The 17,590-nt window shown below is 41.2% G+C and overlaps 1 protein-coding gene across 1 annotated transcript in view; it reads left to right on the plus strand.

Moving 5' to 3' along the window:
• The window catches only part of alk (ALK receptor tyrosine kinase), a gene marked incomplete at both ends in the record, with an annotated part of 444,001 nt that overhangs the window by 247,023 nt on the left and 179,388 nt on the right, over window positions 1-17,590 (plus strand). Inside the window, one exon of the mRNA XM_080479669.1 lies at window positions 9,718-9,922. Within this exon, the coding sequence (XP_080335795.1) occupies window positions 9,718-9,922 (205 nt within the window). The remainder of the gene's footprint in view (window positions 1-9,717; window positions 9,923-17,590) is intronic.

Below are 17,590 nucleotides of genomic sequence, written 5' to 3' on the forward strand. Positions count from 1 at the left end.
TCATTACAGCAAATCAGGGCTGTGACAATACTATAGTTTGACTCCGACACACTATTCTACCTTCACAAGTGATACTTCTTTCAATATCATAGCAAACGAGCACACGGGGTTATTCAGTTTGTATTACAAATGGCGGATCATTTTTCTTGTTTCCTTTTGAGTCTTTGGTTGACGAGCTGGCCTTGCCATGTAAACTTTTAAACATCCCTGATGTGTCGCTCCTCCCGCTTGTGTCATTCACAGTAGTAATGATGTCGATGTTTGACAAGTTTACCGCCGATTTGCTCAAATGTAAATGCTCAAAGCGTCATTAGCTTTAAAGAACTCAGATTTCAAAAGTCACGATCTGTCTTGAGTGCCGAGTCCCACGATGACCCTTTCATCAGATCCAGTTAGCTTCGGTGTCATTTATGCTTTCCTCGCAGCTCAGTGGGCAGGGCGACACGAGTCAGTAGTTTTTGCAGAAAGTGAACTGAAGTGAAATTCCAAAATACAGAGGGACTCTCTTTACTTCTATTAAATCCAGAAACACTTTGAACTGAGGGTAAAAATGTGACACAAAGAAGCGGAACCGAATCATGTGGCGAGATAACCAAAGATTCCTCTCACTGTTATCCAGATTGCTTATCTGCGTGCCACTCGCGAGGGATCGCGCCCTCTCCATCTCTGCAGCGCGCTGCATTGTCATCAGAAGCCATTCCATTTTTAAAAACTCGCTAGAGCGTGAAATAAAAATACAACCAAACACTGCGACGCTTATAACTCCCACGCGTCATATTTAATGTGCTTTTATGCACATTAGACATCAGAGTGAGTCGCACTCACAATGGGCAACATGCCCGTGAACAATCCATGGTTATTCAGTTACTCATAACTGTTTATTTACCTTTTTGCAGTTTTTATTTTTAGTCAATAATCACACTGATTGTGCTGCAGGGTAGAGTGTATTTTAATTTTGTTAGTATGCAAAGCAGTCGTAGGAAACGCTAGTCAAACATTGAGATCTTGACAGGGGTGCCGTGGGTCAATTGTCTTCAATTTGTTGGACATACAAAAAAGAAAATAGCTAATGATTTCATGATTTATTTATTTATTTTTACTTTCGTGTATATCTTCAACAGTGCCAATTGTTATATCGAGTAACATGCAACTGTTATCCCATTACCACCTCAGTTACTACCTCAGCCAACTCCTGTTTACTGGCGGAGGAAGGCGTTATTAGTCCTATCAACATGAAAGATGCCCGAACATTTATATTCGCCTTTTTTCCTGCAGCCGGGCTGCTGCTTTCGGCATGATCTGATTTTTATCTCAACCACTTTTTGGCTACTCATTGTTATTCATGAATTTGTTTCTGCCACCGACATTCAGATTACGTAGCATTTTCCTTTGCAAACAACTGGTGTAAGTTAGAGGAAATTCAAACAGCAAATCAGACATACTGAGCAACACTACAATGACACAGCTCTGTGCATGATATCAAGACAGGCATATCTGTATGAGGCAAAAGCGAAAGAAATGTTACTTTGAAATGTGTAACTCTTGATTTTCTATAACTAGAGAAGAAGGCTTGAGTACTTTGCAGAGGAAACAGGATTCCAAACACCAAGTCCTTCTTTTCAGTAAGTTACATAACACTGGTTTTCAATCTTCCAATCAATGTGGAAATTGGATTTATCTGAAGTCCTCCGCCATCGACATTGTTTCATTCTCTTATGGCAAATGCTATCATCTGGACAACAACTGTGCAGGACTTTAGTTTCCATGGTTACCTAGGTGAATGTGTATGTGTTACATTAGGCAGTAGGGATGACTGATTCATGCCCCGAAGAGTTTTTTTTTATGTGTAAATATAAATATCATCCATCTATCAACACTATCTGTCCCTCAATTTGGACTTTTCCGCTTGGTCAGCAGACTCCGTCATCTCATTTCCTTTGACAGTTATATGTAATGTGGCTACAATATGGGGGAAACATGTTTGCATTTGCACTTTATAAAAGAACCTTGGCAAAAAGCATCTCACGTGAAAGGCAGACAAAAAGAAACAACAACAAATGCATTCTTGACATTGTTCTATTACTATACAGTGTGGCAAACTGCAACAAAACAGAAAAGTTTGATCAGCTTGCAGGAAACGCGCACACATTGCATTGACTGGCGAGGGTGACCAATGTACCATAAATGCACCGAGGCATGCTGAGTTGTTCAATGACCAGGCTGCTGCTGTGCCGTACAAAACACAGTCTGTCTCTCACCAGGACATCTGCTGCAGTTCATCTCCCCTTTGCCCCCAAACAAATAGGAGAAGATGTTTTATTGTAGAGGATTCTTTTTCCTTTTTTTTTTTCTTTTTTTTGCTATTTTCAGCCTGTGTTGGTTTCTTTATTTCAGCCTGTCCTCCTCAAACCACCCAGGCTAAAATTCATGGGAGGCCACTTCCTCTATATGGACTTGGTATTAAAGCTGAAGACAATAACCATCCAGTCTATACCCTTTTTAATCACCCGACAGTCAACTGGAGCTAATTTCAGTGGCATTATTTTTTCAATATCTAAATTGCAAAGCATTTTCAAATAGAGCTTTTTATTTGCTTAACATCAGATCAAACCTATATCTCTCTCTCTATATATATATATATATAATTGGACCACTGGCTTGGCAGTGTAGTGGTTAGCACCTTCACCCTACAGCAAGACACTCAAGGTTTGCTTCAAGCCCGAGGTCTTTGAGTGGGTAATTCGTTGTCCGTGCAGGTTCTCTCGAGGTGCTCATGCTTCCTCCCTCAATCGAAGTCTTGTGAAAAGGTTTTCGGTAACTTGAAATTGTGTATCGGTAGGAGTGTGGGATTGTCTGACCTATCCAGGATTCGCTCTCGCTGGGGCCACAAATGCCTACTATTAAATAGGACTGTGGTGTCTACTGGTGGACCCCCTTTTCATTACCGTGGCATCACAAGACTTTGCTTCTATCTCTAAACCTTGAGAACAGGAGTTGGACACAACATGGAAGAAATCAGAATAAAAAAAAAAAAAAAACGTTTGTCCCATCCTGCAATGCAGGGCTTAAAAGTGTAATCACCTGTTCCACTTCATCCAGAACGACACTTCTTCCAGTGAGGCTTTTAATGATCTTGCCAGATTTTGCTGTGGCCCCCGGAGTAACTTTTGTATATGTTCTAATTGATGTGTTTGCCACAGAACAATTCAATCGTGTGTATTTACAAAAACATTCACTTGACACCATATCTCCGTGTGAAATCGGAGTGGCAGTGATTCAGCACGGAAAGGAGACCACTGACAAAAAGTCATCACAAGGCGGTGTTTTATCAGCATGCAGAACGTACGTCTGACTCCATTTCTCGACGGGGGAAGCCGTGTCACTGCGATGTGGGATTGAATGGGTAGTAAATTAAAATGTGCGGCAGTCAAATTGTTGGGACCCCCAAAAAGCTTGTACTGGCTCCGGGTAAATGCAATATGCTATAAGAGGATTTGGAGGAGAATACAATTTGAATGGTTTGTTTTCCTGCTTCTCTCGGGCCTTTAGCTGCAATTTTATTATCTGAGGGAATTGGGCTCTCACCAACAGTTGGCCTGATTTGGTATGCTATGTCAACAAGAGCATCCGTTGATTGAATCTTTAACCACACAGAGAGCGAGGAAACACTGCCAGCTTGGTTCAATGACGCCGTATAACTATCACTTTGCAGTAAAAAGTGTCTGCACCTGCTTTTGGGATGGAGTAACAGGGGGCTCTTCGCCTCAAACCGAGGAGTCACGATCAAGTTCCATTTTAGAAAAGCTGTTGATTAAGCTGGAGTTACTAAATCTGAAGTTCACAGATGAGCAGCAAATTGCCTCTGACCAAGAACATTCACTGCGGGAGAAATAAGCCAAACTGGAGTCCAAGTGGAGCCCGGGGTTCAAAGAAAAGAAGAAAAGGGAATAGATTAGTGGTTATCGGAGGTTCCTTCGAGCAACAGTCATGTAATTGTTTCGGCGAACACCTCGTCGATGGTGGAATAGCTGTGGAGGAAAGATATAATATTCATAGTCCCAGTGTTTCTTATGATGCAGAACAAATTATTGAATATTACCAGCAGGTACTCAGACATGGTCTTCAGAAGGCTAATGTGAAACAAGGATCTTTCAGACTATTCCATTTTTTAACTTCCATGACTCCTGGCACTGGAAAGCAGTGGCTCGTGCCGTCACCTCAATGAAACACGGTTCCTTGTCAGGAACTTCTGGCGGGGCTGGGGGGGGGGGGGTATTTGGGCGGGGTGGTTATGAGAGTGTTGTGTGTTTTCCCTGAGCCTCAGTGGGATTCCTCAGGGGACGCCAGACACCTATAGCACAATGCAAAGACATTCCCGTTGGGTCAAATGGTTCAATTGGTGTGAATGATACAGAATAATATTTGTCACATTCTAATACTGCTGTATTGCCAATTTTTTGGAGCGTTGTGATTCTCTACCCATCAATACAACCCTGATATTCCAAAGTTTAATAATTTGTATATGGTTATACCTATACTAATGAAATACATTTCTAGGATGTACAATATACTTACCAATATATCTCTATACAGAAACAAAATGTGTAAAATAGCCTTCAAATTTCTTTAATCCTTCCAAACCAATTAAAATCTATTCCAAGTGTGTTCATGGCTTATTTCCATAGGATACACTCATTCTTAGAAATTGTAGCTTAAGGAAGAATTAAATGCACAACAAAATAAACTTAAAAAAAGTCAAAACTTTTACTGTGTATAAATTTCAGAAAGGTTTTACCAGTAACTGCAAACCTTTGATCAAAATAGATATACGACTCGACTTAAATTCACCGTCTTTTGTTGGCAGCTCAGGTGGAAACAGATTGTCTACTATTGTGACAGAGATGGCTGCGCGGCTTCTTTAGAAATAGAAATGCAGTGATCAAGTAACACCATAAGTACAAATGATTATACAGCGCGTTGGGTGTATTCGGCATTATACAATAATCATGCACATTTAGTATGGAATGCTTTGTTTGGTTTTTTGTAACGTGTATATTCTTCACTCTCCACTGACTCAAACATCATTTCCAGAATCTAATGTCACTGAACGAATATTTCCCTGCAATGAATTTGGCTGGATCTCCACTGTTGGCATGACGTACAGAAAGCTTTGTGCCTGGTATTATACTGTTTGGTGAGTCCAGACTTTTGTGGTTTGATTCTTATGAGGGTGTGTATGTAAGCATGTTTTCAATTTTTTTATTTTATTTTTTTTTTTTTTTGTTTTTTGTTTTTAGAAAGCAAGACATACGATGCGAGTGAGAATTTGTAACATATTGACAGCAAAGAAACTCCGTTCCCCGGTAAAAATGACATCACTTCTAGTCTTCGCAGGTCGTCTCCTGGGAAATGACATGCAACAAAACCACAGCATGACATTTCCCACTCCCAATGACGGTGGCATTTTATCAAATGTATTTCACGTTTTCTTGCTTATGTTTTTTTTTTTTTTTTTTTAACTGGATTCCTATAAACCTATGAAGAGAAGGAGGAATGATGGGACATGATGGACGTGCGATATCTTAAAGTAATTCTTCCAGTTTCATATGTAAAAAAAAAAAAAGTATTTTATTTTTATGTGATTGCAATTCTACCGGCATTAGAAACATGAACAACAGATGTGCCGCTCATTTCATCATAATGTCAAGTTCATGGCGACCTTTATTGGCCATTGTAAACATGACAGTATGTCACCAACAATCCGACGCACGTTCAGACGAAATGCCAGTCCTGAATTTTCTGTTGGTGTGAATCTGTGTGTGGATTGTGATTGACTGACAGCCTGTCCAAGTTTCGCTCTGCCTTTTACTCAGAGCTGAGTGGAATAAGCTCCAGTTCTGTCGCAATCGTGGCCGAGGAAAAAAAACCGAGGACAGAGGACGGACAGACGGATGGCTCGGTATTGTTTTTCTGACTAGTCTAAAACTAAAGAACAGAGACACATTATAAAATACTCAAGACTCTTTGACATTTGAGCCATGCTGTTGTAATATATTCAGAGTAAGGGTTGGCAATGCGTTTTTAATAAAACAGCCTTGTCTGAGGACTGCATGCCCTGGATTGCAGCATATTTTGCACAAAAGTCTGTAGATATTGTTCATGTGATGGTTGTCTGGAATACGGGACAATTTTCTAGGGCGGTTCTGTCAATCGTAAATGAACGTGCTAATTTAAGAAGAGGTCAATATCTCTGCAGGTTGTTTCTTTTGGTCTAATTTGCTTTGGTGCGTGTAAGCTGATGTTCACAGATAATGACTGACAGAAGTGTGTCTGACACTATATAATGATTTATATGATAAAATCGTGTCTTTCTTAATGCTGTCTGAAGGCCTTGTGATCTGGGCCATCTAACATTGCTTTTCATCCGTGGTTCTTAAAATGTTCTTAGTCGAACAAATCTTCCGGGCTGTTTGAGTGTTATTCTCAAGTTGGACTATTTGCCTCGTCAGTCTTTTATGGAGTGCCAAGCTTCCTCTCATCTTGACTCCGGTTCATGAAAAATAAGAAAGACACAGCCTTTCTGAGAAACCCACTCATATTACTAAAGGATTGCAATTTTAACTAATTAGGGCTTCCAAACTATTTTTCTGTATTTTTTGTGCCTTATCCAGCATTTTTTATTTTTTTTTGTTACCTCATTTTAAGTTTTGTTTCATAACATTTAGGAACCTATTTAAATTATTTGGTCCATAGATGACGAATTTCCCATGCTCAGCATTTGCGCTGTGTTTTGTTTTCTTTTAGTTTTTCAGGTCAAGTATTTTCAGGTTCTTGGCATTCATTTTGCAATAGGGGGGTGGAGTTGAAATAAGTCATTCATTCAATGATCAAAAAAGCCATTTGGGTACAGTTTTAGGCACTAAATATTGCTTTTATTTTGAAAAGAAGGGAAACAATCAATGACAATGGGAATGTCTTTAGTCCTACTGAACATAATCTATCTCTAATCTTTCTAATTTTACAGCTACTTGTTTTCTTTTTTCTTTTTTTTTTTCTTTTCTTGTTTAATGCGACTGAGCAGCATCTCCCTCTGTTGCCTAATTCCCCATCTGTAATCATCCTGTACTATTCAAATTGGGGCAGACAGTGAGTTGAAGCAGGCCTTGTGATGCAGTAAATGAGGGCATCAGGCTCTGTTAGGCAGGTGAAGCCCAGGCAGAAACAAACTAATGCAATTACCGTCTATCTCTCTTTGCAGTTTGTTGTTATAATTTGTACTGTGCTGGTAACTAACCCCCCCAAAACAAGTATTTCTTCATCTTATTAGGGCTGGGAAACACAACTTAATAGGTTTCTGCCTCTGGGTCCAGAGCCCTGCTGGGTTAAGCCCCAAAACCCTTGTATCCAATCACTGCTGTGTGTTTTTTTTATAAAGTCACTCAGTCCATCTCTCGCAAACCTGCAGGCATTCCAACCTCTGTCCCAACAACGTCAAGACTCGCTCTGCAAGATAAATGCAAATGTGGAAAGTGAGAGCAAATGAGGCTTAACTGGAACACTCTAATTTGAACTCCACTATTTTTTTTTTTCCCAGCAACCTCAAATGATAAGGAAGCACAGTAGTTATCAGAAAAAGCAAAAGCCTTTTGCCAATTTTATTTATTTATTTATTTTTTATGCAAACGCAGACACAAATAGACTCCTCTGCCCCGTCTGTTAATTTCTTATTTCAGGATGGAAATGAATCGTTTGCACCTATTGAAATATTTTCTACATGCATGACAGTTGGGAAATAAAGGAAGTAATGTGCATGAAATCAGATTCGACAAAGACACGCAAAGGCAATGATGCATGTTTGATAACGTGAGATCCTCAGTACAAATGCAGTGTGGAAATAGGACGGGTCCAAAGGAAGAATTTTGTTTATAATATAGGAGGTATCAGAAGTTTTTGGGATGTAGAAGGAGAGTTCAAGTTCTCTGTTTTCATTCAAACCAAAATTTTGTAGGTTTGCTTTATTCTTCTGTTAAAGTAGCAGTTGCATGTGTCTGACAGATCCATAGTTTTGATGAATTGATTGATAATGTAATGATCTATAAAGTTTCTGGGAAAAAAAAACCTGACAATCATAGCAGCATTTACAAGAGCTGGAAACGCGTCATCAGAAGAAAAAAAGAAAAAGTCAAATTTCCTTCTATGTGATAAGGAGCTCTTTTCCAGACAGATCATGGCTTGGCTGAAAGTTTGTAAAGAGGGAAGGACATGGAACTCCAAAGTACTTTGTGGAAACTGGATAAGTTGGATCCTGAGCACGATCGGGCAAGACAAAATTGACCACCCCACTGGAAGATCAATACATCAAGATTTGTTCACTCACCTGTCAAAAAGAAAGCTGTCTGGTGATGGTCTCAGGGGACGAGGAGAATTTCTAAACTGCTTCTCGGGAGGAGAAACGAGGACAAGCGCTGGAGCTCAGCTACAACATACAGATGAGAGCGAAAGTTGGAGGAACCCGGTTGCAACATAACAGATAAGAACAGAAGTTTATCACAGGCAAAGTGAAGATTGATGCTGGGAATGCACAAGTCCATGTGGTTGGACAGCGAAAAGAGAATTCATACTGCAAAACGATAATGAACAAAAAATGGAAAACTGTGAGGACTGAAGTCATCTGACTTCAATTCGCCTGAGCCCAACGTTTCACTCTGGTCATTTCTGATATCAGACCTTTGAATCCTCTTTATATATGATTCGGGATTATTCTAAAAACGAAATAACCTAGATTTAAAGTTGTTTGCAGCGTTTCCACACTTCAAGACTCTGCTCAGCCTTAGTTCTCCGCCTCTCCTCTGTTTCATAAGTACCAACATACAAATTGCATAGACAACTAATGGCAAAAAGCTGTTTAACTGAAACGGGTGACATACTCAAGGAGACACATGTGCCCCAGTTAGAGAAGTATATTTTAATACATCCTGACCCTTGGGGAGGCTGGTACCATCATTATCCACAGGCAAGAAATGGAGCCAGTCTACAAGAGAAAGGAAATAAAAAGAAATACATCTGTCGTCTGATGGAATGATATGTATACTTTCACATTTTACTTCTGTGCCTGTGTCCCCAGCATTGTGGGCTCCTCATATCCTCTTAGCATTCAAACTCCATCAGGTGTAGCATCTGAGATGGGCTGGTCTGAATGACACAATGTCACTATTTCAGCGAGAATTCTGCTGTGCATTTTTTTAATCCAGATCCTTCCTCAACAAGATTTCTTTTTTTTTTTTTTTTAACCTGAATATATTAAAATTGGATTTTCTTCCTTTCAAGTTCAGATTCTTTGTGCTTTCCCTCACACCCATGCACTCACAGAAGTTGGAGCTTCTGATGAACTTCCTGCTCGAATGATTGCATTAGTTTTGAAACTGAAATGGGACTAGATATCAAAGCTCCATAAAAATGTTCTTTGATTCCTCACCAGCTACATTCTCTTTTCTTTAGCGCAGGGTGTCGTCGGCTGCTCACTTTCAAAGTAGCCCTTATTTCATACATTTTCAATTAAAGCATCCGTCAGCCATTGCCTCAAAAACTCCCTTGTACAAACCGACTATACTGTATCAGGACGGGATGTTGTTGAGATTATAAAATGTTGGTTTTTTTCAATATTTTCTGCTACATAATTATTGATATGTATTGCTCTTTTCCCCCTCTCTTACACAGGTCAGTTCCTCTGGGTGAACAGTTCAGCATTCGGCGGCCCTTGGGTGATGAGTCCTTGGTTGTGGGGTGGACAGGGGCCCTGCAGTTTCGACATGGCCGTATTCCTTCACCCCAGACAAAGTGGGCAGTATACCATTTGGCTGATAGAGCGAGACAAGCCACCCCACGCCCTCTTCTCGACTGACACGCTGCCTCGCATCACAGGGTAAGTTTTTTTGTTGTTTGTACATGTGTTCCATTGCATTGAAAGTCCAATGGGCTGGATGGTTGTTTTAGATTAATGCGGGTAATGGTAATTGTCTGTATGTTGGAAAAGTTCCTTTATAGTAAGTAAACCAGGACAACGCAGCAAACCACTTTGCTCCGAGTCACTCAGATCCACTCAGATCCCCATCGAGCAACAGAGAGAATGACAAAGAAAGAATTAAAATATTGTGTCTGAGTAAAAACGCATGTTGGGGTACATATCCCAAAATATGTGCTGAAGACGTTCTCTTCTCTTGTCAGTGTCGAATGATAAAGTAATGGAACCGTTTGGGGTTTTCGTGAGTGAGAGTGAGCAGCATTTGCAGCAATGGTGTTTTAGTCTATCTTGAGTTATTCAAGGTCACCCTTGAATCTCATTGGAGGAGCTTAGAGACCCGTGCCTCGCGAGAATAAGGATGTGCATGAAATGAAGAAAAATAGAGTTGATGCCTAAAGGCGTCTTGACGTGTTGATTTTAATAGTTGGAATCCTGAAGTCATGTACTTTCATTAGAAATGACCAAACACAGATGAAATCATCTTTCTTCCTTCATTGTTTGACGGTTTTTGGCAGCGTCTTGGCTGAAAGAATTGAAGAATACTCTCTTATTAAGAGTCACACTTGATCTTTCACTGCACAGCATGAGCAGTAGGGCTTATGAAAGTGCTTCAGTCTACAGGGAAAGCGTTCGGTTCAACAACACTTTGAAACTTCTCAGAGGCCATTGCACACACTCTATTGTTAGGCCTGTTCAAATTTCAGTTCACAACACGTAACATAGCAAGGTCAGCAGTTTGGAAAAGAAGAAAAGGTCCCTAAACCATTGCAGATCACAAATGGAAAAAGCATATTTTGGGGGGGAAAAACAACAATCTATTTTTTTGTAATGAATGTGCTCAAAATTCTAATGAAAACTGGCTTTGGATAAAAAGTGTGAATGATTCATTTGACCCTTAAGCATAAAAGTCGCAAGTTGTTAATCCACTCAGGTGTCACACAAAGTACACGAACGTTGAACAAATTAGAAAGGCTTGTCTGAAGCTCCGACATTCTCCCCAGTGTAAAACTATTTATTTTTCAGTCTGAGTGGTCAACATCATTATCTATGAGCAGAACTTGTAAGACTGTGGCTTAAAGCTTCTACCTTGGCCAACATGAATTTCTCTCACTAAACTTCATGCAAAGTGTCACATTAGAGGCGGAAAAGCAAACATACTGAATCAAATTATGTCCTTCACCTCAAAAGCATAGAGAAAGATACGGCTGGGTAAGTAGGAAGAATATTTTCTTCAAAGCATGTGTCATTTTCTTTTGAAGCAGCCAGGCACCCAATCATTAATTACTGCATTTATATTCCCTTCTGCCATGACTAATCCTTAATTACCAGCAGGCGTGCTCTCCTCATTGTGGCCGGTGCCTTTCACGGACCGCACCAGGGTTACTGAAGCCTGTACAATACTTGCTGTGAGTCGTTCGTACCCATGTGTGGCTCCACATCCTGGTTTTTATGAGCCTTGCTGTACTCTGAGTGTTAGTGCATTGGGAGCGACTTCCAGCGCGTCGCCGTGGACACGTTTCCCGCTGCTTGTGTGTGTGTGTGTGTGTGTGTGTGTGTGTGTGTGTGTGTGTGTGTGTGTGTGTGTGTGTGTGTCTGTGTCTGTGTCTGTGTCTGTGTGTGTGTGTGTGTGTGTGTGTGTGTGTGTGTGTGTGTGTGTGTGTGTGTGTGTGTGTGTGTGTGTGTGTGTGTGTGTGTGTGTGTGTGTGTGTGTGTGTGTGATCTCGTAAGGGTGCCGCTATCATATAAATGTCACCCCCTGTCTCCATTTGCCGGCACAGGAGTGCACGTTAATAGTGTTGAATGCATGTCTGTGTGTGTTCATGCTAACGCCCGTGCCACTGTGCATTCTTCGGGGGAGTGTGACAGGGACGCGCTCATTACCTGTGTGACGGATTAGCCCGTGTGTTTGTGTGCCTCTCATGTATAGTCAGAGGCTGCCATCCTTCCACACCTTCACTGCTCTCTGGAGACACACTCAGCCGAGCGCCGCACTATTTATGCTTGTAAGGGAAGGTGCTCATGTCAAAAAATACAAAATAAAAGAGAGAGAGGAGAGGAAAAACAAAAGCAAGAAGAGCCACCTGCGGACAAGGGAAGAGTCGGCCAGGTTACTAATTGCCAAATGCTGTCTTTGCCTTTGAATTTTAATGCTCTGTTTTGACGTGTTTGCCCAATTCAGCTGTCAGGCCATAAAGTCCAGGCCTTTCCAAGAAGGAAACAAAACATCCTTGTTCGCATTAGTCATTTACAAAGGACTTTCTGACTCTGAGGTAGATTAAATCCGGTAAGGCTGCAGTTGTATTTTTCTGACACATCCTTTGTTCTGCAAGTTCTGTGCTTCAGGACATTTGGTTCAGAATAAAATAATGGAGTACATTAAAATGTCACGTCTCTGTTTTAATTTACAGTACATACTGACCTGGAGTTCTGTGGATTTATCCAGGCACAGTGATTTATTATTACTCATTTCCGAGGGCCTAATGATAATATTTAAAGGTCCAGGGCACTAGTTAGTTATGGTGTGAAAGCTCATCTGTCTGAAGTGAAGACAATCACACAATATTCCGACTGTCCGACACACCTGACTATATCTTCAGGTGGTAAATGATTAAATGCAGAAGGTATGAGTTCAGAAAAAAACACTTTAAAAAAAAAAAAAATGCATTATTGACTTAAGACCCACTTTACATCATTTGCCGAGCAGTGGTTTTCACTTCAGCAACTCAACTGCCTGGAGTCAATTATACACGGTCACATCCTGCCTAACATTATCTTTGTATCTAATAAAGTCAGACGTTAACGCTGCTAAACGCATAGAAGTACAAGGTATAAATTCATCGTGAAACTACCTGGCGTTGTAAGGACATGGTACTCTCTGTACTTGTAATAACAAGAAAACTGCATAATAGAGCTAATACCTAGTTTTGATCGGTCAAACATGCTCCGCATCTCATTTAAAGACCATTCGGCCTCGATTATGTTTGACATTTGAACAACCACTCAGCAAAAAGCTAACTAAGTATCGTCAGATACATTATTAAAGATTCCAGACTGAGGTTGTTCACATACTGCAGTCTGTTGACTCCTTAAACTGAAGTCATTAATGGGACTTTTAAAACTGATGGTGCCCCATTGAATAATAATCTGTCTGGGGATTTTTTTATATATTTTTTTTAATCAAGGTCTGATTAGCTCAAAAAGAATGGTCTTAGCTCCACTCCAGCCACCATCCTCAGAGAGAGATTTTCATCTTGAATCCCCTGAAAGCCTGTGTTGCATTAATGTTGCATCACGTCTGATGAAGTTGTCCAAGCAAAAAAAAAAAAACTACTTGCAATGTTAATTCTCAAAGTATACTGCTTCATCCTCTATAAGTGTGTTTGAAGGAGTGGAAAATTATACCTTCCTCGTTGTAAACTTTAAAGAAAGAGAATGTAGGCTGAAATTGGAGTTGACTGAAAGAACAAGGTTTCATATAACTACATGCTTCGCTCTTCTTTCCTAAGTGAGAGAGGAAAACTTCACAAAGCAGACAGTGGATGAGGGTAATGAGGACACCGAGAGTCAGTGATGATGCAGTGTGGAGGCCATGTTTTTTTGTTTTGTTTTGTTTTGTTTTGAAAGAATGGTTGGCCAACTGTGTTTCAGATGAGAAAATAAGTGAATGAAATACACAACATTGGCTGTGCAACATTGGGACCTTTATAATGGACACGTCTCCTATCATCCAAATACATTACCAGGGCAAACAAGGAATGAAAATGGTTTTCTTTGACTTTCTTTCCACATCTAACTTTGGGAAAGTCTCAGGGCCCCGGTGGCTTCTGGTGCACTTCAAAGCTGTTCTGCAGAATGAGTTGGAAACCACTCAGGTTGGGTGAAAATAAGGCTGCATTTACACGACATTTCAAGTCCAAACGACAATTTTTTGTCGTTGAAAACAATGCTCGTAGCCACCGAGAACGCAACTTTTTGAAAACGGTCCGACTCCGTCTCCGTGTAGACGGAAGAAAACGCAACTTTTCTGACACGCCGCTACTGCGCAGGGCGAGCCTCAGCTGCAGAGAATAGCTCTTCTGCACATGCACACGGATCGACAATAACCACAATGTTTGCCCTCCAGAGTGTCATGACCCTCAGTCCATGTTCTCCCGGGACTTTTAAAGCTTTTGAGTTGAGTTTCCTGTAATGGCAATCCAACTTCTGTCTGTCCGTCCATCCATACGAATGTCTATTTATGTGCAATTGTTAATGTTAATTGTTGTAAGCGTGCATGTGTGGTTTCATTACAATAACACCCAACAGTGCCAACTCCTGGCCTGGCATGCCAACTGCATCGGTTTCAGTGTCTCTGCCCTTTTTGTGTTAACGGACATTGTTTTGAAAATGTTGCCGTGTGAATCTTACTCTGGTCTGCAGAACACGGCCAGTGAAGCCGTTGACAAATGAAACCGCATCAGCTTCAGTGGTCAACGGCATTGAGAGACTGAGCAAGAGAGAGAGAGACACAGTGAGTGGGTGTGTGGGTGTGTGTGTCCTCATTGTCCCTACCTGACCTCTGAATGAACACAGTCTCTCCTGTCATGCGGGTGGGTGGTTGCGTGTGTCTCGACCGCGCTCATGAGCGATAAATTATCAGTTCCGTGAGTCACCGGTGCATCTCACCACATCGCCCCGTCCCGGCCTGCTTTCATGTGTCACAGCATTACCTCACAGCACATCCATCACACACAAGCACATAACGCACTTACATATATTGTATGCTTATGCAATCAGTTACTTTAATATTAGCACTTCATGCATCAATTGCCTTCACTTGTGGAGTGCATTAACGTGATGCCTAATGAAATGAGCGTGGACATCGGGACCTCCTGGTGTGACCGGATGAATTCATGCGTTGGTGTGGAATGCAGCCGATATCATTCAAGGCACAGTAGCGGAGCGGCGTCATCTTAAAACTGATCGATCGCTTGTGAAACGCGGGGGAAGGAAACATCAAAGGAAGTGAATGTTAATGCAAAATCTTAATGTACAGTCAGACCATTATGGCAAGTGATATATGATATAATATTCCCTCTTACGTAAGCGCGCATATTCAAGTGAGAAAAGCAGTAATTTATGGGGACTTTTTTTTGTTTTCATGCCAGCTGTCCGCATGTCCTACGCTTTTATGATTCGGTTGAGAGTGGCTTGATGATGTAGTTTTTGGTCACTTCTTTCTGTGTTGAATTGGAATGGACTCCCTGTGCCGATTTTGTGTTTTGTTTTTCTAGCTTCCTCAATGCCACAATGGAACAACGTGCTTGTTAGGTTAATTAGCGACTCGACATTGGTTGTTAATCGTCATGAATGTCTCTATAATTGACTTGATGGATGGATTCGTGGATTGAAGGTTATGAGGACATCACAGAGCTGTTGCTTCAGCACAAGTAAATCCAGGTTGGAGTTTGGATGTTCTCCCAGGTCCTCCCAGGTTTAATTCAGATATTTTGTTCTTCTTCTTTTGGGTTTAACAACAGTTTGCACCCATGAAGTTGCATTCCCGCCACTGGTTGGTTCGAGTTGGTCTATACTATTTCTAACGCTCCAAAAAAAAAAAAAAAAAAAAGACAAAAGAAAGAAGAGGAATGAAAGAAAGAAGAAGAAAGCTTTCATATTTTACCTGTTAAGGCTGCTACAGACCGAGCTTTTTTCAGCCGTCCCAGATGAGAGATGGCAATCGCGGGAGATTTGTGCCGATATCTTTGGTCGTGGCTCTAAACCGGTGGTGCCACGTCACACTGGCGGACAGATTCCAGGATGGCCGTTGGCATGATCTTGTGACCGAAGACTAAAGAAATAAAGAAATACATATGGCATCCTATATGGCCTCTCTTTCCGAGCCATGGTGGCATCCGTATTCTCCTCTGTCTCCTGAGTGAGGATTTCTCTCAAAACACATAAAGGCCTCCACGGCGAGGGCTCCCTTCATGTTTATATTTAGGGAGTGTTCTTCATGTGCAATCAGGTATTGTTTTCAGCTTGGCAAACTTGGTGTCGCGGCCCAAAGTTTACTCATTCGCGTGGTACAGTGTGGCCACCTGTGGACTTATAAGACGCACAGTCTTGACTATAGAGGTGTATGGACATGTGTGTTTCTCTCTTTGAGTCCTGTGATAGCCCGGTGACCTGTACAGATTGTGACCTGCTCGTCCCGCATTTCCTGAAAGACCGTTGAGACTTTCATAGGTCAAACTATTAGGAAGAGGAGGTCTTAGAAAATTGATGGGCGATTGTGCAGTTCTGTGTGTTTTCTCTGTGTCGTACCCTGCCACGCATCAAATGTAAGCTGGGGGAAGGTGGGTGCATGGAAGGTTATGATAAGTTCCCCTGCACAGTGCAGACAGTTGGCTCGAAACAATAGCGTAGCCTCAATTTGATTGCAAATTGAAGCCACTGTAATCCCTGTAAGTACAGGGGATTATTCTTGCCGCAAACTTAATTATTCAATTTACAGTCCTGCAAATGAAATAAGAAGCCTTTGCAATGACGTCGTATGTGTCTGTCTTTTGCAACTGTATGAGACTGAAATCATCTGCTTATAAAGTAGATGTTACCTCAGGACACCTCCAGAGGTCAACGGAGTCCACACATCAATGCAAAATAGTTTTGGGTGGGCAATAAACCATCAGATTTTCTTTCCCCAAAAAATGTAGTCTTAAATATATGAAGCAGAGTCATTATGAATGGGGGGGGGGGGGGGGGGGGGACATTTCATTCTGTTGGATTATGTTGGACCAAAAACAGGCTTTTGATGTAATAAAACAAAGCTTTTATAAAGTATTTAACGGCTTTTTGTTAAAGACAATTTTTAATTTATTCATTTGGGGCTTTATATTTGCCCACTTACAAGCTGTAGCTTCAAAACAAATACACACAAATAAAAAGGTAATTAGGCACCATCAGCTCTCAGTGTAGTTTGGCACTTTCTTTTAGTTTATATCAGACTTTAATCATCCACACATCATCACTTACATTTGGCATCATATCATGTTTTTAGGCAATAATCCAAAGCCCCTTTTTTCCTGTCTGTTTGTTGATGCCACACAGTAGTAATTTGCTGTGAGGTAGAAATTCAGCTAAATTCACCCCACAGACAGTCTGTGACAGCCATGTTTTTTAGGCTTTTCGGTGAATGAAGGGAAGCAAAGATGGGTCACCTCCAGGGTATCTCACTTTCAAAGCAGCGCACTCACCCCTTTCAGGGTTCTCCTCCCCGATGGCCTCCAGCGTTGACCTCCAGCTTCGGGGGGGGGGGTCAGGATGGGAGCACAGCTGATGGCATAATCGTGGCTGTAGATCTGGGAGCGCAGCCAGTAGGAAAGCTGAAACTGTTAGAAATCCTTTCGAAATGTGAACTTAATGCTACGGTTTTGTTTTTTTTTTTTAAACCAGTACCATTGTACAAAACAATTCTGAAGGGCATGGAGAGGACAATATGGTAAATGGTTTGAAACTAGACATCACAAGGATCCAGCTTTCTCCCATTTTTTTTGTTTGTTTGTTTGTTTTCCTTTAAAGGAGACATAT

Source organism: Lipophrys pholis, assembly GCF_963383615.2.
Source record: "Lipophrys pholis genome assembly, chromosome: 14".
Lineage (NCBI taxonomy): Eukaryota > Metazoa > Chordata > Actinopteri > Blenniiformes > Blenniidae > Lipophrys > Lipophrys pholis.